Below are 23,064 nucleotides of genomic sequence, written 5' to 3'. Positions count from 1 at the left end.
ATTTCAAACAGAGAAGCTCTAACTTTACTGCAAAGATGTCTAAGAACACCAGGACATCTTTCATAAAACCAAGAACCCCAAATTCAGTGCATTTTAAAACAATGCACAGTTTTGAGTTGTGTTGTCTGTGTGTGACTTCTTCCAAAAATCAGATCATCTCCTTTAGTTTGTGGAAGAAATAGGAGTTGTTACTAAGTGTAGGTGGGATAATTGCAAAAAGTAAACAGAAACCCACAGAAATTATCCTGAGCTGTTTCTGTTCCATGTGCTTGGGAAGCAACTGGATGATCTGTGTAAGTACTAACAGGAGCAACAGAACAGGTATGTGCAAGGCTACTGTTGAGCTTTGTTAGTTTAAAAGAATTTAAATGAGATTAACAACTGTTAATGACGATCCTGTATTATCCTTTTAATTCATAGAGTTATGTGACAGTTGACCATCGTTCCAACTCTCTGGAACTTTGTCAGTAGTCCAAGTTCACACAAATATTGTGTGTCTGTGAGATTTCACAGGGGACTCTCCATTGCTTTAGAAGATTTTAAGAGTAGTTATTTCATACTATTAAGAACTTCAGTGAAATTCATTATTCCTGAGCAATACAAACCCTGCTCCTTAAATAAGGGCTCATCACCATTTCTTTTTACACTGCAAAGCTCTGTGCAACGGAGCTTTGTTTTTAGGGGAATTTTTTCTGTAATCATAAGCAAAAATTTCCCTTTCATCATCTCTTTCGGTTTTTCTTTATACTCACTTGTCACACAGATTTGGATCTGATGACTGACTCAGTTTATGTAGAATATCCACTATTCCCATGTCTCGGAGTTTATCCTGGCGTTCCTGTGAACCTACGACGACAAAGCACATTGCTGGGAACACCACCAACCCCAAATGTCTGTGGGACAGGAGGGAGGAGTGGCAGCAGAAACCAGCCTAGAGGAGGGCTATGGAACACAGCTCAGCCAGGGCACAGTCATGGAAACACTCCCTTCCCACAGGAGGTCCAGCTCCTTCTCCTGTTGCCCCTGTGCAGATGTTCAGAGAAGAGAAAGTTTTGAAGGCAAAAATCTTTATCCTAAGGTAAGAAGCTTGGCTTGAGTTGGTTTATTCTCATCTCTCTGATTTCCCAGGATTTGTATGCAGAGAACATTTAACTGGAGGTGTTTCTGAGCCCTCTCCACCTCTCACCACAGCTGTATCTTCCTGTGCAGCAGCACCTTCAGCCCTCTCCTGGTGACATCCCATTCTTCCAGGCCAGGACTCTCCTCCCCAAATGCCTTCTCCAATTTCTTCCAGTTCCACCCACAAATTCTTTGACTGGTTGCAAGTCTCACTGCCCAAGCCATCCATGCCGAGGAAAATTTCTTTGCAACAAACCCCCTTTCTAATCCATTTATCCTCTCCAGTGAACCTGTTGCTTCCAACAACAAGTTCCCACAACCTCTTCAAGACTTGGAAGCTCTTACCAGGATTCTCTTTCACTCCAGTTGTTTTCAGACCTCACAGAAATGCTGCAGGTGAAAACCTGCCACTGTGTGACTCTCCAGCTCCTGTTTATTGTCCCTCTGTCTCCCCCAGAACAGCTCTCTACACTCTCCTCAATGTTCTGACTGTTCCCATCCATTCCACATCACACCTAGAATGATGGCTCCCATTACACTTTGGATCCCATTGCAAATATTGGTTGCTATGCAACAAAAGCCTTTTGACCAGAATGGTAACTTGTCTGTGCATTAATAATGAGGCTTTCTTACCTTCCTCTTCATTCCATATGAGATTAGATATACAGAACATGGCAGCAAGCTGAAGTTTAGCATTTGAATGACTCTAAATAGAGAAAAATAAAACTCAAGTTTAGAAGAGAAATTCAGAATTTCATAAGACTTAGATTTTGTCATTCATCCTGTCATAACTACAGTAGCAAAGCTGGGACTAATTCTTATCTACAACTTCTCTCAAAGATAGGGCCATAATACAAGCACTTGAGTAGTGCTCAATCACTTCCTTCCAAATATTTATTGACATCTGCAAGATATGCCTTTTCCAAGATCATGAAATGTTTTCCAAGGGGACTTGGTATTGCTGAAGTCACTGTAACATTCTTATGGGAAATAACCACTGCCTTTTTCTTTTAATCAGCTCCTCAGTACCCCTCTGGCACACAGAACTGCACCCCAGGAATTCTGAACCACCACTGGGTTGCTGGAAGTGAACTGCGTGACAGTGAAGAATTCACACAACAAAATCCTCAAGCACTTTCCTCTTCTCATTCCTGCAAAAGACCAGCATAAAACCCTAAAGAGAAATTGCCCCTACCATGTAGTATTTGATTTTCTGCAGGATGTCATCATTGGTCATAATCAGTTCTTTTGCTGTCGTGCCATCTGCTATATTGGCAAGGATACATAATGTCTGAAAGAGAGAAAAACCAGGAAGTTCTTTGGCCACAGATCACGTCCCATGATTTATACAGCTTCCCTGACAGCTCTGAACTCTGACAAACAATTCCTCCAATTAGTTTTAATATCTTTAATCTGGGGTTTCCAGCTTGCTTCCATCTAGGGCCAATGCCAAGGAGGCAACGGCTGTGGGGAACAGCCCTGGCCAGAAACAGTCACTGCCATGTTAAAATGAAAAGCAACATTCATTAATTCATTATAATGAGGAAAATTGTAAGTCTCTCATGGAAATCTGCAGCATATAGAAAAGACTGACTACCCTGGAATACAAAGTAGTCTGTTCTGTATCAGGGGCTGGGGGGAAAAAAAAAAACAACAGCAAACCCCAACCATATCCATCTAGTTCTGCAGGCCAGGGACAGGAGGGACTGAGGCCTCTCTGCTGATCTAGCAGAGGAGTAATTTGTTTTTGACAAGTCTAATCACAGTTGTTGCCTGCAGAGGTAACTCAAACTACTAATGCAGCTGCTTTTTTCCTGAAAATTAGAGGAGCCACCGCACAGAATTCCCTGGAAGCACCTTGGCCCGTGCTGGCACTGCCTTCAGACAGCACTGATGGGCACAGGCAGCTCCCCTGGCTCTCAGGGGGCACTGGGAGATGCTCAACAAGTTCCTTCCCAAAGAGCTGTGGAAGAACTTCACCCTCATTTCTGGGCATGCAGGGAGGGCACCGAGCAGGACCAGCACTGGTGTGGTTTGTGTCTGAGCTGCACTGCACTCCTGTCAGCAACTGCACACACTAATTACTGCCAAGCTGCTAATTACATCCTGAGGAGCCAGGCAGGGACAGAGTCCTGCTGGAAATCTGGGCTCTTGTGTGCACACAGGCAGGGCTGGATGTGTGACCTGGTGCTGAAGGAAAAGCAAGCTGCACCCCAGGGACCAAGGAAATGCTTTGTGGATAAAGGCCCCAGACTCCAAAGGCCATATCCATCCCTGGCCCTTTCCCAGAGTACTTCTCAGCTATGCTGATACTCCTCCAAAATAATTCCCAGAGCCTTGGCAAGGTAAATAACCTGCTGCTGCACTAAAGGCCACTCCTGTCACCAGAGCTTTACCAGGGAGAAGCTGGTTAACCCTCAGCTGTCTCAGAGCCATGCTGACTTTGTTGGCTGGTAAGTCTTCAGGGATGTTCTTTGCTAATTTTGCACTTAAACTGCCATCAAAGGCCTGTCTGCCTTCCACCCATTCTCCAGGAGCAGAGATTCAGACCAGCTGTATTTCTCCACCCACCTGCCAGGCTGTTTGCTGCCCATATCCACCCTAAGCCAAGGCAATCCTCTGGAATCTCCCACAGCTTCTCACTGCCCCCATTCTTCATCACCACATGAAGAAACAGGGTTCTCCAAGTGACTGTCCTGTCTGGCACAGGAGTTAACCAGCCAAATTCTGCCCATCAGTGCTCTGACTTTGGTTGTAGCATCCCCACAGAGGTGTCCCTGTCCCCTTACACTGCACCAATCCAGGATGTTGTTCCCTACTAGTCATCTCCTTCCTTCTGCCTCTCCTTCTTCAGTTTTCATTTGTCAGGGCAGGTCCCTCCCCACATTTTCCTGTTCTTTCCCCTGCTAGTGCCTCTGTTCTCTTCCTACCATCCCCTTCCTGCCCTGCAACTGCCTCATTTAATTCTTCTGCTCTCACATCCAGCACCCTCCTCTTTACCAAACCTACATTTACAAAACCATTTTGAATTCCATTCAAACACCTTTGTAATAATCCATCAGAAAGAAAAGCATGCTTGCAGGTACTCAAGTTATCCATCTGACATCTCAGTAAAATATTCACAGCACATCATAATCCCAAACAAAAATGCCATGTTGTAAACAGGAATCATTCTTTTGCTGTTTCTTACATTTTATTCTGCCAAGACAACACAAAACAAAAAAGGTACCTGCTCTTTGACTTCTATATTGTGCTCCCCTTCCAGAATGAGGGTCACTGCTTGCATGATTTGCTTCCCATGAGTGCTCATTATATGGTCTATGTGCTGCCAAAGCAAGGAGGAAACACATTTAGTTGAACTCCCCAAAGAAGGCACATTCCTACTTCAATCACTAAGGGAAGAGTAGCAACACTGCACACAGAGCCCAGCTCCTAGTGAGCTCTCCCAAATCCAGGAGTTTAACACAGCAGAAACACTTTGTAACATTGCTCTTCATGTGAAGCCTGGTCTTGTCTGAGAGAGCATCACACAGGCCTTGGCTGTGATTTCCCTGTCACCCAGAGGGAAGGCACTGGCTTCCCAACTCTTACAGTCTGGAGACTGAATCCTGCTGGAGCCAAGCTCCAAGTATGATGCTGCAGTTAGAAACAAGCCCTTCTCTTCTGGTAACAGGGGGATAATATCAGAGAGGGGTAAGAAAACTGCTGCTTCTTATCTGGGATTTGCTACTCTTACAGGAACACTGTGACCAGGTCTGATATCCACATTTCCAAAGCCTGAGACAGTGCAGAGACATAAGCCATGTGCACTGCTTATGTCTGGGAAAACTGTCCCAAGTTCACTGGATCACAGGGAAAAGGCCATTTGATGACACACCTACACTAGAATAGAAACAATCATTAGAAGTACCAGAAAAAGATAAACCAGATCTACTGGATGAACTGATCCCAAACCTCGAGGGTGACAGGAAACAGGCACCAGAGATGACCAGCACATGGCACATCACAATTCCTTAAGGCTTTAAGGACTTCTTAAAATCGCTAATAATGAGATTTCCTTGGAAAGCTGCTGGATGAGTGAGTTTTGGGTAGAGTTCTGGAGTGAGTTTTGGGTAGAGAATGAGAATGGCTGGTTCTGACTCTAAAACACAGCACAGGAAGTGGGTGAAGCTGGCACGGAGTTCCAGATGAAAAACACCTTAAGTGACAATGAGACTGTGCTGTGAAGAGCTCAGGGTGAGTTTAATGAATGACTGGTTATTAAATATCTTTTCACATTTAGACAGAGCTAATTTTCTATGAAGCCTATTGAGACTCAACGAGTACAAACATCAGAAGATTTTTTGCAGTGACCTTTTTATGGCAGAAACACAATACGTGATAAATGCACAGTAGAGGCTTCATGGTTTTTTTCCCCCCACAAAAATGATGGCTTGCCAAATGTTTGCTGCATGTTTTCCCTCTGTTCTTCACAGGGGATTACCCCTTTCTTTTCCTCCACCAATATCTCTTTCTCCCTGTCAAAAACAATTCACGGGCTTACATTTTCAAACCATTTTATTTCAGGGTGTAAAACGAACGTAGGCATTTTGTAAGTGCACAGTCCCCCAGTCACATTCACAAAGCCAGTACTAGCTATACAGCTGGGTAAGAACACAAGTATTTCAGGGGTCAAAAAAGAAGAAACACAAGTATCTTTAAGATATGGACCTCTCCACACGCTGCCTCAAGAGTGCAACCCTCCTACTATTGTGCTGGACAAGTTTCACAGAGAAACTGTCAGGAAAATTATGTTGCTGAAAGGTAATTGCAATGGAATTGAACATCAGTGTAAATGTCTGGCTCTGCACTTGGTAATAATTACAGTGTTTCTGTAGATCTAGAGAATTCTTTCAAACGTTTCCTTACACTGATTTGTACACTTGGTTACAGGTATCTGAATAAATCCAAAGGCTTCAGGTTTTAGCCAGATCCTGAACATTGGTCTTACACAGAAAAATAACCTGTCTTATAAGGAATGTGTTGTGTTTCCTGCACGTGTGATCAGCTCCCAGAAGGGCTGTTTGCAGCTCCACTTACTGGGCGAGTGGAGAGCAGATTCCTGAGCAGTCCCAGAGTCTTCATCAGCACATTTACGTCGGAGTCAGAGAGCAGCTGGAAGAGCTGCTCCGTGCTCAGCCCTCGCAGGATGTCCGACTTGATCTTCTGTTCTGCTTGAAAAGCCATGTTCTGCAAGAGACAGACACCTCCTCACTGATTTCTTACCTTAAACCCGGGCTTTCACTCTTCTAGGAGACTATTCCCTGCAGGAATATATCCCTCCTGCATTGATCTTGCAAAGGCTGTGATTTCTGAGCAACTGCTACACAGTGAATTCAATTTGCACCCGGTCTTGCAGCTGACCTGGTTATTACCTGCTTTTATTTGTCCCCTGGTATGCTACTGACACTTCTTAACTGCTGCCCTGAACGAGCCTGGCAACAAAATTGGTATCAGAACTGAAGAATTTATTTTACTTTATGGACTAACAGATGAAGTGGTCGAGGCTGATACTGTTTTTCTTCTGCAGTTCAATGCAAAGACAAGCCAGATTTCAGCTACTTTATTTCTAATAACGACCGACAAGTTCTTTAAGTTACATTCCCAAACATTTGAAGGAGCTAAATACCAAGTGGAATTTCATCAGTGTGCTCTACTCACCATTAAAGCCCAAATGCCGTTCACTCGCAAGGCAAGATTCTCACTCTGTGTTAAACTACATAGAAGTTCTATGGCTCCTGATTCTAAAATAGGCTAAAAGAGGGGAAAAAACAGAGCTTTGAAACACTAGACTAATTGCACACATGAAAATGCAAATACAATAAAATACAAATATATAATAAAATATAATAAAAACGTGTTGCTTATATATTATTCTTGAGCTTACAACATGTCCAGTGCAATCCCACGAACTGACCACACCACAGCCCATATTCATGACAATTAATAAGTAGCTTTTTATGAAAAAATTCAAGTTTGGCTGAAGCCAATCAGCAAAATTTCAGCATAATAAAGAAAACTGGAGACTTCTTCATGACCAGACTGAAATACAAAACCTTTAAATGACAGGATATGGATATGAAAGAATATCAGATGGCTTAGAGAGGCCTTCAAATCTAAATATTCCTTCATCTTGCACAATCAGTGTTTTCTTTTGGCCATGATGCTTTTGACATGAACCATTATCCCAATAGAAAAAGAAGTATTTCAGTCCACTCTGAAGTGGAAACACTGTGCTGTGCCCTGTAGAGTGACCAAGAAAGCCCATGACCATGGGCCAGGGAACTCTGCTTGGCATTACTGCAGTGAACTTTCTGTCTCACAGACATGACTGACACCACCAAGATCAACTGAGCAACCCACAGAATCCACAGTGCCCTGCAGGATCCCCCACACAGCACACTCTTGAACGTTTTCTGTAACTGAAACATATTTAAGACCTGGGGAATTGTTCCCTTGCTATGAAGTGCTGGTGTGTGGATATGATCTGTATGAAATACAGACTCTGCAGAACTCAAGACCAGATATCCTGTACAGTTCATCTGAGAACAATAAAAACGCAACACTCTGCTGTGCCAGCATTTTCAGGATACAGCAGCACTAATTCTCCAAGACAATGGATCACAGTTTGGTTTCTTCTTGTTCATGATTTTTTTAGATAATAGTTTTTCACATGTAAAAAGAATGACAAAACTTCATGTCTACTTCTTTTCTTTAGAGACCACATTTCACTATTTAACCGAATTCAGTGTCACAGCACTGTAAACATGATTTTTTTTGTTATTCACAAGCCATCAGTGACCCAGGCCAAGTCCCATCACAGCTCTGTAACATGGCACAAGCAGTGGCTGCCAATGAAGACACCTTTATGCTTACTGAACCCTTGTATAATGGTCCTGTTCCTGGATAAATACCAACCTCCTTGCTTGGAGAGAATTCCAGAAGAAGATTGCATAGCGTGGAAGATGCTACTACGAGAATTTCATTTGGAGCATTCTGTAAAACCTGCAGGCACAAAGGGGGGAGAGGAATCCTGGTAACTGATATAAGGAAGGGATCACTGTGAAATGGGATGCCTGGGATTATGCTGCACTTTTAGACTCCAGACTTCAGGAGATGCTTGGATGCAGATCCAGACAATGACACCCATCCCATGACAAGCTGGAGCAATGCACTATTTCACAGAAGCCAGACTGGAGAGCTTTCAGGTCCAATTTAGTAGAAATCAGTGGGGACAATCCTTGCTCTGCCAAGGACACATGTGCAGAGGAAGCTCCAGGAGGAGCCTCTTCAACACTTCTGTACCTCGTGCAAAGCACAGTGACAGATTTCCCCAGGAACATCCCTTCTGAAAAGAAGGTTCTCCAGCAGCACCAGAACATGCCATTCCTAAACTGAGCAGCTCATCTATTCAGAGCAATTCCCAACGTTTTGGAATGAACACGCAAGTTCCTGATTTCAGCTTATTTAATACAAATCAAAATTAACAACTGCTGGCAACTGCATTTACACAGAAGTCTGACATCTCAACTTTTAGTTTCCCCCCAGCTCTCCTTTTATGCCAGTTGTGCTTCTTCAAGCAATCCTGTTGGCTTTTTGTTTTACATTTATAAAGGTTTGATGTTTTCATGTTTGGCCTTTCACAAGCTCTTAAAATATTTAAATCATTCCCATTACAGGATGAGAGATGACATAGACCTTACACACTTGGATCTCATTTATTCTTGTGGATAATTGCATTATAGTAAGATGTGTCTTTTTAAAGGTCTTGTTGAGCTCTTTGGCCTCAGTTATGGACTGTGCAATGAGATCTACAAGGTAGAGAATTGGAGGAGGAAATGCAGCTCTAAATTCTGTTGCAGGGCTCACAGACCAAGTCCAAACTGTGCCATCCAGTGACAGCATGAAATTAAAGGGCATCTACTCCTCCTAGTGCCCCATGTAAACATTAGGGATAACTTCCCTTCACTCACTGATCACAAGAAAAAAAAAACAATGAGAAAAGAAAACAAAAACCCCTTCAAAAATCAAGCATGAACCACAGTTCTCTTTGCTGCTGCTTGGCTTTCAGTGATTTCTGGCTCTCTCAGGAGAAGGCCATGGAATTTAGATTTCTAGGTAATTTCCATCATGGTTCTGCAGCAAGGCATGTAATCTGAACAGACCCCACGTGCTGCTTTACTGGCACAGAAGCTGCAGTCGCTGAGACCTGGCTCCTCTTCCCTTACCTTCATTAAAGGCTTCCATACAGCATGATCCTGAAAACTTGTCCTGAGCTGCTGTACAGAACGGGACAAACTGTGCAAACATCTGCAATGGAAAGGAAACCTTCCCTGTGAAACATGGACACTGCTGGAAAACATCCACTGCTTCTGCACAAGGACTCAGCTTGGAGCTTGGCAAGTGCCAGGAAATGGCAAAGAGAAAACACTGCACCAGCACAGGGTAACTGCCCCCTTCCCCCAGTACATTGTCCAACAGCAGAAATGAGTTCAAGTCAGCTTTTAGGAAGTGAGCAGGGCTGGCAGCAGGTGCAGCAGCAGACAGAGGGCTGTGTGTGATGGAACAGGTCCTACCTGACTGCAGCCAAGCGCACCTTGATGCTCGACTCGGACAGGCCGTTCACGATACGGTCCATCATGTTCTCAGTCTCGATGATCTGCAGCAAGAGCAATTCATGGCAAGGAATAAAACACTCTGAGCATTTATTGGCTTTTTGTCTGCAACATTTGGAATATTGCATAAAAAACCCTGTAGCTGAAACCAGCAAGTCAAGTTCTCTTCCCAGATTCAGTGGAAAGTTTTGTGTATCTGCAGACAACTTCGAAAAAAATCTCCATTCTATGTTCCACTGCTGCTTTTAATCACCAAGGAACAACAGGATTATATATATATATGAATTACCCTTAATGCCAGATTAAAGCTAAGGAGAGTACGTGTGGTTGCACACAATATATACAAACTACAGACCACAGACAGGCTGTAGATCTGTGTGGATAAAAAATACCTTCTAGTTCATCTGTCATATTTAGACAGGGCCAGCACAAGCATTTAAGACCAGGATAAAAGGGAGTTAATACCCAGATGAAAGATGGATTTGCTATAATAAATCAACTTTGTCATGTACACACCCATTGCTTATTAGAAACAGTGTAAAAGAAGGATCCTCACTATTACCTACAGCAACAAAAGAGAGGCTTATGGGTTTGAATTCTGTAGATCCTCATGGATAAATCTTCCTGATATTATCTTTTCAACATGTGTTTTCCTGCCCATACATTTTTGCCTTCTGTTTTTCCCCTTTAACCAACAAATCAACTCAGAAAACCCTCCTGCCTCCCCCCTACTTGCCACCTCTGACATAGCAAGCCCATGCTTAATTTTAAAAAATGCTCCTTTTAATCATTTATTGTTCAAGTTCCCTCCACTTTGCACACATGAATTTTTAACTCAGTACTCCCATCAGCCCCTCCTCTCTTTCCTGTGATGTTTGAACCACCAACTGCTTTATGATGACTTTGGTCACTCGAGAATCAGGAAACAAACTCTGACTTGGCTTCCCGATATGATTGGACTTTCCAGGGTTTATTTTCTAAAAGCCATTTGTTTTGTAACGGGATAGGATGAGAACAGAGGTGTATTCTATCCCTCAGAACACAGGTCTCAGAAATTACTCATATGCCACAACAACACTCCTTATGAGTAGTCAAGCACCACACATGCTGAAAGACAACTTCGTGCAAGACTCTGCTCCACCACCCTGAGGATGGTTTATATCAATGTAACACACGGAGCCTCCTCATTTCAACCCCTTTACCTCACAGTGGGGAACACAAGGCTGGCAGGTGCCAGTCCCTGCCTTTCAGCTGCATGTTTTGCCTGCTGACACCTGTCCAGGCCCACCTTTTTGCGGATGTCCTCGTCGTTGGCCCCCAGGGACGCGTAGAGCTTGAAGGCGGCCTGGCGCAGCTCGTGGGCGTGCTTCAGGTCGTGGTCCAGCTGGGGGAAAAGAGCACAGATACCAAATTCAGACACTAAGAAGTTGCAGGTGGGATATTCTTATTTGTTGCAGGGTTTTGGCTGCCACCCCAAGGGCAGCCAGAAGCACAAGGAACTCCAGGAGCCCATGTCCACCTTTACCAACTTAATGCAATAACCAAAGTTAAGAATACAGCTAATTTCTCTGCTGAGTTACAGAGAAGCCAACTTCAATTTGAGGCCAAAACAAGGTTAGGACTCTATCCAGGCCATAATCAGGCAAAAACTGTTCTTATCTCCCCAACAAAAGTTCCAGGAACAAGCCAGGAGTGAAAAAACATCAAGGGAAGTTTTATCAAGAGAACTGAAGCAAAAGCAAGAGCCAAAGCTGGTCTCTAAATCTCAGGACTTCTATCTTAAGGTGGGTTTTAACTTCTGCTGTAGGGAAACACAACAGGTGTTGGAAGGTTTCTGCAAGAGCCAAAGCTGGTCTCTAAATCTCAGGACTTCTATCTTAAGGTGGGTTTTAACTTCTGCTGTAGGGAAACACAACAGGTTTCTGGGAGGTCACCTCTGAGCAGAGATGCCCAACGGGGGAGTCTGGGGGATGCACCACTGCCCACAGATCAGGAACGAGTGCCTGGGGGTGTGATAATGGCTGGAGCTGTGTCAGGGCAGGGTTAGGCTGGACATCAGGGAAAGGTTCTTCCGCCAGAGGGTGGTTGGGCACTGAACAGGCTCCCCAGGGCAGTGGGCACAGCCCCAAGGCTGCCAGAGCTCCAGGAGGGTTTGGACAATGCTCTGAGGGACAGGGTGGGATTGTTGGGGTGTCCTGGGCAGGGCTGAGAGTCGGACTGGGTGATCCTGTGGGTCCCTTCCAGCTGAGGAGATTCTGTGATTCCATAAGCAATGGGAGCACCAGCTGAAGGGATCGTGGTGTTTGAGGGTGACCTGCTCTGGACAGACAATGTGGCCTCTCAGACCTCCTCACGATCTCTCCAGTGAGAACAATCCCGTGATCCTGACTGCCCTCCAAACTCTGTACCAAAGGGTTCCACAAAACAATGCCATCTTCAAAGCCTACACAAAATGCCAGGAAAATGCCAGCACTAAGTACCAAAGTGCTGAAATAACAGAACTGTCAAAAATGAAGCTGTCTGAGTAATTCTCTCCAGGGCAGCTACATTAGAGCACAAGTGTTACCTAACTGGTATAAATATTTGAAGCAGACAAGGGCTCTGTTTGGCAGAGCCCTCACTCACTGCTCAGGCAGTTTTACCTTACAGGGTGCAGTTCCAAGCACTCTGTACAAACCCTGCATTCCCAGCTGGCTGCTCTTACAGACTATCTGCAGACTCAGAGCACTGTCATAATATTTAGAATTGCCCCACTCACATTTGGAACCTGATCATATTTTTGATGTTACAGCCAATGTCCATTACTCCACAATAAGCTGCTAAACTTCTTTTTGCTTAGTTTTGTGCTGCAACCGATTTTTTTTGTATATATTTAATGTCTGTTTTTCCATGAAATTCCAGTAGCTCTACATGCAGAATCAATCCCATTCCACAAAGGTCTGGGAAGTAAGCCTACCTCTTGGGCAGTTTCAGAGAAAAACCAAGGCTCTGTAATCCATTTTTTGGGGTACTTTCTAAAAATCAGACTCAGTAAGAGGGAGGAGCAATGGATATTTCCCTATGTGAAATATCAAAACCAGTCTTGCTTCTGAGGCTGATTGATCCACCAGTGCTTTGGAAGTGTCTGAAGATCTTATAAAACAGTTCATGGGTGAGAACTCCTGGTACAACACCTATGGAACTGAGCCTCCAAGGTGCATCTGGGCTGTGCATCTCTTGCAAGTGCAGAGAGCTCATAATACGAAATGCTGCCTGACATCCCCATGCTTTAACACAGCAGAGCCATCTCTGAAATTCAGAAGGCTCCAGAGAAAGCAGTGAGTGAGTGAGACTTGGGGCCTACAAACATCAAGGAACCGAGTCCTGCTAAACCCTCTGGTCGCCTTTCTGTTGAGGAACTCCGACATACTGTTGTGGTAGTTTAGTCTGGGCCTTCCTTGGTGACCAGTTTGTAACCAAGGAAGTGCCCAGATTTACCTGGTATTCCCTATGATTTTTACATAAGAAGAAAGGAGGAAAGGCCTTCGCCCCTCTTTCCTTCCAGCAGCTTTGGAGGTGCGGGTTCCCTGCTGTTGAGTCTGTCATGTTGGGGAGTGAGGCCTGCTGAGGCCTGTTGAGGCCTAGTAAGGCCTAGCTGACCTTGGGCATCAGAGGTTGCTGGTGGTCATTCCAGCATTACTTTCTGTTGTCCCAAGGAGAGTAGTAAGATATTCTTTTGCTAATTCTTTTAGTTGCTAGATCTTGGGCTATTGACCGCGTATATTTTATTTTGTTTTTGTTCCTTTTTTTCCTTCCCTTTCCCTTTTGAAATTGTACATATATTTCAATTGTATATAAATGTAATATAAATATATTTATATATATTGCTTTAGCTGTCTCTCTCTCATTTCGGTTCTCTTGGTTGTTTTTTTTTTCCTCTTCTCCCTTGGTTTTGGCCAGGGGGGGAGGGAGCTCTTGTGGTGAGGTTTGGAGACTTGGCAGGGAGCCAGCTTCAAAACCACCTCAATGGTTTAAATAGAATATTTAAAAAAAAATATCCTGGGCTCATTTATCATTACTCCTGGGCATTTTTCAGAGCTGCAGGAGCAGGTAAGGGCACACACCCTCTTGATGTCGGTGATGGCGCTGACGGAGCTGGGGTACTTGAAGTAGTCGGCCAGCATGACGATGAGGTGGTCGGTGATGCTGGCGATGCGCTGCAGCTCCACGTCGGTCTCGATCAGGTAGGCCAAGGTTTCTGCCCCCTCCACCCGCTCCTCCAGCAACCTCTCCTTACTGCACATTCGAACCAAGCACGGCAGAGTCTGAAAAGTTTTAAAAACAAACAAACAAAAAAAAAACCCAACCACAGTGGTTTAGTGCAGCTTTGTTCATAAAAAACTCAAAAAAGCCCAACAGCTGTCCCAGAGCAATGCTCAGCATTGTGCTTCAGAAAGAACCTCCAAACACATCACTTTGGGGGTTTTAAAGTCTCCACACAAGCAGAAATTGCTCAGGCCATACCAAGTATACAGTGGACTACTTTTAAACACCTTCTCACGCAGCCAAAATGATGCAAAGTTTAGAAGGGACCATGGACAAAGTTTTGCAAAAGCTTAAAAAAGAAAATCCTCTCAAAAGTTGGTATTTGCAGGTTTGTTCTTACTACGCACAGGAACCAGAAGTATCCAAGCTGTACTTGATCCCTCCTGCCCTTCTGTGATCCACGATTAACTAAGGACAACATGGTCAGAAATAATCTCAGGTTCCTCTCACACACACTGGCTGCCTGGAGCAGCAGGGAAGGGAGGAATTCTCCTAAGCAGCATATTTGGTCACCCAGAAATGAAGCCCACCTGGAATCCAGGTCCACTCTGCCTTACTCTGATGTACCCCCTACCTTGGTTACACTCACACAGCAAGATTTTTGTCACACCTTCTCTACTCTGAACACTAAAAACAATCAGGTCTTTCCTTACCTGAAGCTCAATGAAAAGCTGTGGAAAAAGCAATTCTCCAAGGGTTGGGACTCTGTTCACTCAAACCTCACCAAAACAAGTATGAAAGTGGATGAGGAATAACACCAAGATTTGTGCCTGTGTAACTCCACCGACTTCAACAGAATGACTCCAGTAAATGTGTCCCAAAGTTATGTTTTTGAGGACCTGAAATACCATTTATCCATTGATTGTTCAAATGATCAAATGGATAAATATTTTCTCTCCACTGTACTGGTAAGGAAGCAGAGTTACAGGACTCCTCTACATTTATGAGAACGACAGATGCTCCCAGCAGGATTACCCCTGGAGCTGTGAATCCTGCAGCTAATCCAGTGAGCCAAAGCACCTCCTCTCTGCACACCTGGCCCTTAAAGCGTCAGGTAAGACTGAACATAAGCTCTCAAAAAACTACATTCATGTTGAGTGAGAAAGAAAAGAAGTGGAATTCCAAGTCTAAATCACGAAGACAATGTACTTCCTAAATCCTTCCAAGGTCAAATGGTCTGAAAGGAGCTATTTCTTGGAATTCAGGGCTGGGTGTTGTTAAGTCACTGGCTGCATGCACCCAAGAAACACAAATCTCATGGTTTTCAACACTTAGCAATTCCATCTGCTTGAAATGAAACAAAATGAAGAATTCTGACATTTTAACTGTTCCATTGGACCCAAAGGTCAGTACAATGTAATCCATGCACAGGACTGTGCAGAGGTGTAAGATGAAGAGGCACAAAGCACACCAGATCTGTGCCAGCAGATAAAAGTCTGGAAATGGGCTGTAAGATGGAATATCTAATTCCCAGGGTATTGCTGGGATGTGTCAGTGTTATCTGGACAGTCACTTTCATTATTAGGATTCCAGAGAAATAATTTCCCTTCCAATCAAACCCATTATTTACCAGCCTCCTCTGCCTTCTCCTCATCCCAAGTGATTTTATTTTTTCACATTCCAGGTTAACCCACTACTCAAATTGGGCAATGAAGATAACTTAAAACCATTTTGGGAACACACATCCCTGAGTGGCCTCCAAACGCAGAAAGTTTGATAGCAAAGGGTCAGTAATTCCTGAATACCAAAGGGGTCATTGCCTTTAGCTCCCAAGAGGGGATTTGTGACTGGGTGAACCACAGAGACACTGTGTTGGAGCTACAAGCTCCTGGAGAAGAAATCCCTGGGGCTGTTTGAACAAGGCAAGGTTCCGTGCCTTCCTTCTCTCCTCATTCTTTCATTTCCTCCCAAGTAATACAATAAATGTAATTCCACAGCCTAAAACATTTACTTGTGCTGAAGCAGCTTCCATGAGGAAAAAAAGTGCTGCTGTTGCTGTGAGCTGAGAAGCAAATCCGTTCCCAATGGTTTGAAAGGAGGGTGGTTATCCACAGCCAGCTCCACAGGGACAGTGTCCAGCCAGCTCTCAGCAATCACCTGCCACTGCTGACAGCAGCAATCCCTGCTCCCTCTGCCCAGAGAGAACAGTTCTGGAACGCTCACGGCCTCACCAGGACATGGCCTGGGGGGCAGCAGACAGGGGGGATTTATCAGGGGAAGATAAATAGATAAATCTTCTCTTTGCCAGAGAAGAACGAGGTTTGCAGAGAGGTAGGTTGGGAGAATGGAATGTAGCCCTCAGTTTGCAGGTCTTGTAAGGAGAGAGAAGAGAGAGCAGGGAATTGGACTGTCCACTTGGAACAAAGCTAAGGAGGAGGGAATGAGAGAGAAGGATGCAGCTTGTGCAGAACAGATGCCACTATCCACCCTGGAATGGACTGTACTTTGGACTTCCTTGCACAAAAAGGGAGGAGGGGTGGGCCTTTGTCTCAGCTAACACATGGATTTTTCACCCAGAATGATGGATACCAAAATCCCACTCCCAAAACCTATTGTCCTGGATAGTGAAAGGCAGAACTGTGCTTTCTTGGTGTGGTACCTCACACACAACCTGCTCCTTCCCCTCCATCACCCAAGAGCAGCACTAAGGAGCAGCTCCTGGCACTCTGGAGACAGTTCTCCAGGTTAAAATGCAGGCTTGCAGGAGCTGGTGTGGGTTTGCAGCAGAGCCTCAGCAGTGGCCCTTGGTGGGGAGGGTTTCCTGTGTAAGGGCTCTGCAGGGACAGGGACACAGCACAGCACACACCTGGCAGCTCCCTGTTCCCTGAACACCATGGACAGGCCTTCCCAGCCCTTTTCTTTTTGCAGCACTACCCCAAAACTCCCATATCTCACGGAAAAGCAAGCACTGTTGGCATTACCTGATCCCTGGCTGATACACTTGCACATGAACAGCTTTTTTATTCCTTTTTCTTCCTACCTATAGAAGTGTGACTATTAAGAAAGAGATTACATTCCTATGGTATTAAATGAAGTTTCCTTTACTGGACGCCCTTATAATGGCACACTCAGTATAAAAATCAAAGCCAATATTTCAGCATGAGGTGTTTTTTTTAATAACAAATTTCCCTGGCCAAAGTAAGAGGAAGATAAATATACACAAAAACTGTGAAACCTGAGAACTCATCTGCTCATGACAGGCTCCACATATAGACTGTGCAAGTATTCTGACTTCAGCCCTGTGAAATAAGCTGCTGAAAGACAAATCAGTGCCCTGGTCATCTACAGAGACCAGGTTAACAGTGCTGTTTCCATGGTACTTATAATGGTTACTGAAATTTTTACAAATCTCAAATGGATGTGAGTCAAACTCTGGGATATTTATTTCTGGATACTGACCTTCTAGTATGATTCTTTACTTAAAGTTTCTTAAAAAAGTCATGCCACCATAAATGCTTAGAGACACAAAGGGAAAGCAGGGAATTATTTTTTTAAATTAAAGTCAGGAGAACTCGGTGCTTTGGAATCTTTGGTGCAACAGATTTTGTGCCACTTTTTACACGAGACAAATAAAACCAGGATAGACCTACATGAGAATCCATTTTGAACAGAAAATTGTTTAACTAGCTGTCATGGTTAGCACAAAAAGAAGTGGTTTTGAATATTGAAGAGGTGGTTTAAGCAGGACACAGCTCACCTTGAGGACGATGCAGGGATCGTCTGTCCGTATTGCTCCGGCTCTGCACATGGAAGTAAGGCTGCAACAACAACACAACACAGTCACCCACCAGGGCCTTGGAGGCACTGGAGATGTTCTAGAACAACCTCCTGTGCTAATGGAATGTCCTCCCCTTTGTCCTACCAATGGTTTAAATCCATCAGTGCTTACTAGACTTGGGCACACAAACTACTGCAGGGGTACTTTTAGGCAGATTTGTGGTGCAGGACACCTTGCTGGAGCACTGGTCAGTACAAACAGCACACACTGGTCACAAAGGGGCAAAGCAACGGCTCTGATTGGCACACAAACCTCTTTTACCAGCTAAAAACCCCCAAATTAACAACTTGCATTACGGTAAAGGAGGAATATACCCACACTCTCCTTTGTTTAAAGTACCTGCCCATGCTGTGTGAGCAATGAGGAGAGATCCAGCACAGGGCTGGTGGGGTCTGACAGCTCAGGCAGAAACCACTCAGGCTCTGCACCAGTCCAGGAGATGTGGGATCATTGGGATGCCTGTCTGCAGCAATCAGCACATCCTCACTAATGACAGCCCAGCTAAGGCTCTGAGACTGAACCAAACCAGCATTTGTTCTTTATCAGACAACAACTCAGAGTGGACATGAGAAGCCCAAGGCCTCAAACTGCAGTGCTGACACACAGACAAATGCTCAGTGGCCCTGGTAATGTACCTGTGAATGTGCCCCAAGCTACCACAAAGCCCTTCACCCACCACTACAAGTGTTTTACCTTGAGGTGGTTTAGTTTTTCCCTGCCCTGCTCCAAGGCAGTGGATACAGCTGCAGGGGAACTGCTCTGCACCAAGGATCTTTTGGTTTAGCTTCTGGACTAACCATTGGAACTGCCTTCTATCCTGCCACAGTGCAGGTTAAAGAATACAACTGTATTGCAGTACAGTGACTTAAAACAAACACATTTTGACCCTCAAGTGGGCAAGTGGAAATTGTACAGAGGGTCAATCAGAATTGCTCAGTTAAGGAGCAGCAATATCCTCACATCCTGTAACCACACCGTGTTTCACCACATTCCTGAGCTCCTCCCAAGGGCCCAGAGTGGGTGTTTTCATCTCTTAGAGGGCAACATCACTGATCCTGTTCCAAACACAGCCACAGCTAAAAATCCCACCATCAGAAGTCTCTTTATATACTGTTTCTCAGAAGATAAGAGATAACACTTCACTGTTGGCACAGAGCTCATTTGATAAACTTTTACTGCCCAAGCCTTGAGCTGACAGCAGGAAACTCTCATTTTCACACCTGAACAATCTCACAGCTGCCATTTAGTCCAGTGAGACCCCATTTGCCAGGCAAAGTAGCTCTATTTCAAACATGAAAGAAAGTAATTTTTTACTGCAGGTAAAATAGATTTGGCTTAGCTGGGGGCAATTCTGGTGGGTTTAGCAGAAAAGGTTACTGCTCCACCTGCAGCTGCAAAGCCCTTTCCCAAGAGGCTTCCTGCCCCTCCCTCTGTGCCAACACTGCTGCTCAAGTGAAGGATCCATTTCAATCAAGTCCTCCAGGTCTACTTCAACTGTAGGAAAAAAACAAAAAAGGGAACTTCCTAAGGTAGCCTTGTATGCCAGTGTGGATTCAAACAGAAATTTAAGGGAAGGTTCAAAAATGCAGGGAAAAACCCTTCTAGATCTGTATTTCAAGAACTCCAGTAATAAACCAAAGAGAAACTGCAGATTAATTAACCAAAGTTGGCAGGGCAGGAGTGAAATCTAGTTTAGAAGCAGAAAAAGATGACCTGTGACATATCCACCGACTACTCACATTAGAAAAAAAGAAGAGGTAGTCTGACTTGGAGGGAATCAAGCAGGGAATGCACTTATAGAAGAAAAGCCAATAAGTCTTTGCAACTGCCAGGACTGCCATGAAACAGAGGCTTTGGAGCCCTAAATAGGATGACTGCTCATGGACTAATTAGAAACCCCATCTGAAACTCAGGATACTGGTTTGTCTTCCATTTTCCTGCAACTTTCTTTTTGCCTTACACCACATCATTTTGTTTCATGTTTTGAAAGGTCCACCTCAGCCAAAGCTCTGCAAAGCAACAGCAGAAGATGGGTTGTCCACCCAATTCCTGCCAATCTGAAGCAGGTCAGCAAAAACCAACAGACCTGAGAGTGCCCATCCCAAAACAAGGACAGTCCAGAGGTAGACAATTCACTGAACTCCAACTTGCCTTCCTGACTTACCAACTGCTTTATATCTTGAGATTAGTACAAAAAATTAATTTTCAAAGCATCATTCCCTATGTATTTTCTGACTTCTCAAAGAAACCCATAAATCAGTCAGAACTGACACTGCTATGGTGTAATTAATTTAACCTGCCTTCTACACTAAGAACTGCTTAACAAAACCAGTAAAACCAGGCCCCAAGACAGACCTCCCACACGGAGGGGGATTACCTAAGAAACCCCTCCACACCTACCCATCTTCATAACTGCTTTTAGAAATGAGTTAGGTCATCATAACCTGGCAATATGACTCAAGAGGCCATCCTGCCTACCCCACCTGCTCCTCACCCAGAATCCTGCACTGAGGCAAGTGTCCATGAAACCAGTTGGTGAACTCAGAGAACTCACTGTTACTGGTCAAAAACAGCCATCAAAAACTAAAAGACTAATCAAACAATACAACAGTGACCAAACTCTTGAGTTAAACTTCATTTTAGTCACTTATAGTGATGGGCAATTTTCTCTCTTTAACCCCCTGAAGTGATTTGTTCCATTATTATCAACACAAGAAAAGGAAAATGGTCTTAAAGGGAGTCAATTCCCAGCTCATGAAGTGCTGCTGTTATGGAACTTGGGCACGTTTTGTCACAGGGTAGAGAGTCATTCTGAGTATGAACACACTGAGGTGCCCACACCAGCAGAGAAAGTCTGATTTGAACCACGAAATTAATTAATAACATTAATTCTGCTCTATGAGCACACGAAGCCTGAAGAATAATCTACCTTAATTAAAACAGTTGGGAATGGGGACTAACCCTGTGCACTAAGGTGATGAGGGAGCAGTCCAACACAACACAGTGAGCAGAGTGCTCTGAGCAGGGGTTCAAGGAGGATGGTACCAGGTACCAGATATTCCAGTGTTGTGCCCTGCAAGGACATAGGATTGACCACAGCCTATTCAAAGCAAAGCATCATAAACTCCAAGCTACCTGTGAAAATCCACGTGGCTGAACACACATTCCTCACAAAACTGCTGCCCAGCAACATTTTCCCTTGTTTATGCACAGCAAAGAGTGAAAGTTATGTTATAAAATAAGGTGAGAAGCACTTCTTCAAGGGCTTAGATAATGCAAACAGCATCTATAATTATTGCTAAGATTTTACAGCACACATTACTCTGGAAGAAGCAAGGAGGGAGCAGTTAAGCAGTGAGATTACCCTCCATGCTATTTGACTCTCATTCCTGCAGACAATTACCATTTGGCTGACGTGAGCTGCATTTCAATGGGCTTGTCCCTTTGTAACATCTTCACAAAAATCTGTGGTAACAATTCTCCATCCACTGACACTGCAATGAAAGAGAACCCAAAGTCATTCTGATTCAGCCAGTCAATAAAGGGAGTGTCAAAGCAGCAGCATCCCACTCACCATTTACCAGAGTCATGGAGACCTGGGGGTTCTCAAAGGCCAGAACTGAGAAGCATTTCAATGCCTGCATTCGGACCTGGGTGCAAACAGAAGAAAGGAAACAGAAGTGCCAACTGCAGAGCACAACAGTCAGCACTGCTGGACAGGCTGGGAGGAAACAACACTGTGCAGTCAGCAAGACATGAGGATGGTGAATGAATCAAAGGCAGATGGAAACATCCAACTCACACCTTGAGTTCCTGCTATCTCCCTGTTGGAATTATCCTTCCATAGGGGATGTCGTGAACTATTTGTGAAGAAAACCAGCGAGGATAAAACTTGGGAACTGAACAGGAAATACTGGTCTTACCTGGGATGCCTCACAAAGCAAAAAACAACAGAGGAGTGGAAGTATATCACAGTAGTACTTCTCCTTCCCAGGACTCCCAAGTATGTCAGAGAACCAAAAATACGTGTCCTTAAGATTTACAGTTCAGAAGCCTTTAGAGGTCAGCTTAGTGAAATGTCTAAAGAGAACCATCTGGTTGAAGTGATTCTAAAGTAATGTTAAAATAAATATACCCCATGAGTTTTACTGCCATGGCACAGACTCAGGTATCACTTGTGTGACAAGGACTGACAGATTTCTTCATGCTGGATCTTCCTCCTTCAGTCCAAAATCATGTCTTGGTTTAACTGAATAACCTATTTTATGGTTGCCTAGTTTTTTGACACAGGGAAGATGGACCATGATCATCTTCCCAGTTGTAAAACCAACTGTTATTCCAAAAAATGCACATTATCCCTGTTTATAACTTTAATTCATTGGCATAGAGAGAATTTTTATAATCTTCATTTGGATTTCTTTCATAAATATATGTTAAAACACAGAACACTTTTAATGTCTTACTTTGTAGGAGGCAGAGACCAAGAGATGTGCAATACTCTGAACAGCTCCATGGTTAAATAAGATTGTCTGGTGATCTGGACCCTTCAAAGGAAAACATAACACCATTAAATTCTTTAAAAGAACATGTAAAAGGTTTCCATTATCTGCAATTCATTGTCAAGTATTTAAGACAGATTGAAGAAGTTTAAGAGAGATTTACTAACATTTACTTTGTAATCAGCTGGCATAACATTTTTTAAATAAACAAGTCCAACACTTATTTTTATAGCATTTGTCCTTTTTTTTGGTAATCATTTCCACTCTTTCCTTCAATAGGCAATGCCATTAATTCTCACAAATGAAGAGACATGGATAGAGCACTTCTGTTTCTACTCTTTCTCTTGGAAACAATTGGAAATTCCTGATTTTCTGTACAAATCACATAAAAGATCCCCAGTCACTAATGTTTTCTTCACTGTTAATATTAAGCATTTTCAACAATTCTAACTTCAGAAGGGAGGGGATTTCATCTGAAACGGGTTCCAGACAGAGAGCGACAGTGCTTTGAGGACAGATTCACATGTTCCTCCAATTTCTTATTCTTATTTTAGTGTCAAACACATTTAGCCATAAATCCAGCCAGCCATGACCTGTTTACTGACCTCATATTCTAAGCTGGCAATGGCTGATACACCAATATTTTTTCCAAAGAGCATTTGGAATTACACACAAATCCTGGATCTTGCAGGAGGAAGGTCTCAGAACT

At 43.9% G+C, this 23,064-nt stretch overlaps 1 protein-coding gene across 3 annotated transcripts in view; it reads right to left on the bottom strand.

Moving 5' to 3' along the window:
- The window catches only part of ARMC8 (armadillo repeat containing 8), a 61,448-nt gene that overhangs the window by 3,308 nt on the left and 35,076 nt on the right, over positions 1-23,064 (bottom strand). For all 3 annotated transcript variants that reach the window (XM_018080025.3, XM_018080026.3, XM_018080027.3), the window contains 15 exons: positions 22,320-22,400; positions 21,431-21,506; positions 21,260-21,350; positions 17,776-17,836; positions 13,877-14,077; positions 11,062-11,157; positions 9,735-9,817; positions 9,387-9,468; positions 8,077-8,163; positions 6,820-6,912; positions 6,199-6,348; positions 4,349-4,444; positions 2,315-2,410; positions 1,753-1,825; positions 753-846 (listed from right to left, as the gene is read on the bottom strand). In XM_018080025.3, coding sequence (XP_017935514.1) covers positions 753-846; positions 1,753-1,825; positions 2,315-2,410; positions 4,349-4,444; positions 6,199-6,348; positions 6,820-6,912; positions 8,077-8,163; positions 9,387-9,468; positions 9,735-9,817; positions 11,062-11,157; positions 13,877-14,077; positions 17,776-17,836; positions 21,260-21,350; positions 21,431-21,506; positions 22,320-22,400 — 1,460 coding nt within the window. The remainder of the gene's footprint in view (positions 1-752; positions 847-1,752; positions 1,826-2,314; positions 2,411-4,348; positions 4,445-6,198; positions 6,349-6,819; positions 6,913-8,076; positions 8,164-9,386; positions 9,469-9,734; positions 9,818-11,061; positions 11,158-13,876; positions 14,078-17,775; positions 17,837-21,259; positions 21,351-21,430; positions 21,507-22,319; positions 22,401-23,064) is intronic.

This window comes from Manacus vitellinus, unplaced genomic scaffold (assembly GCF_001715985.3).
Source record: "Manacus vitellinus isolate BGI_N305 unplaced genomic scaffold, ASM171598v3 scaffold_49_pilon, whole genome shotgun sequence".
Classification (NCBI taxonomy): Eukaryota; Metazoa; Chordata; class Aves; order Passeriformes; family Pipridae; genus Manacus; species Manacus vitellinus.
The sequence above is the reverse complement of the archived record's forward strand: the minus strand, read 5'-3'. Positions and strand labels throughout refer to the sequence as shown.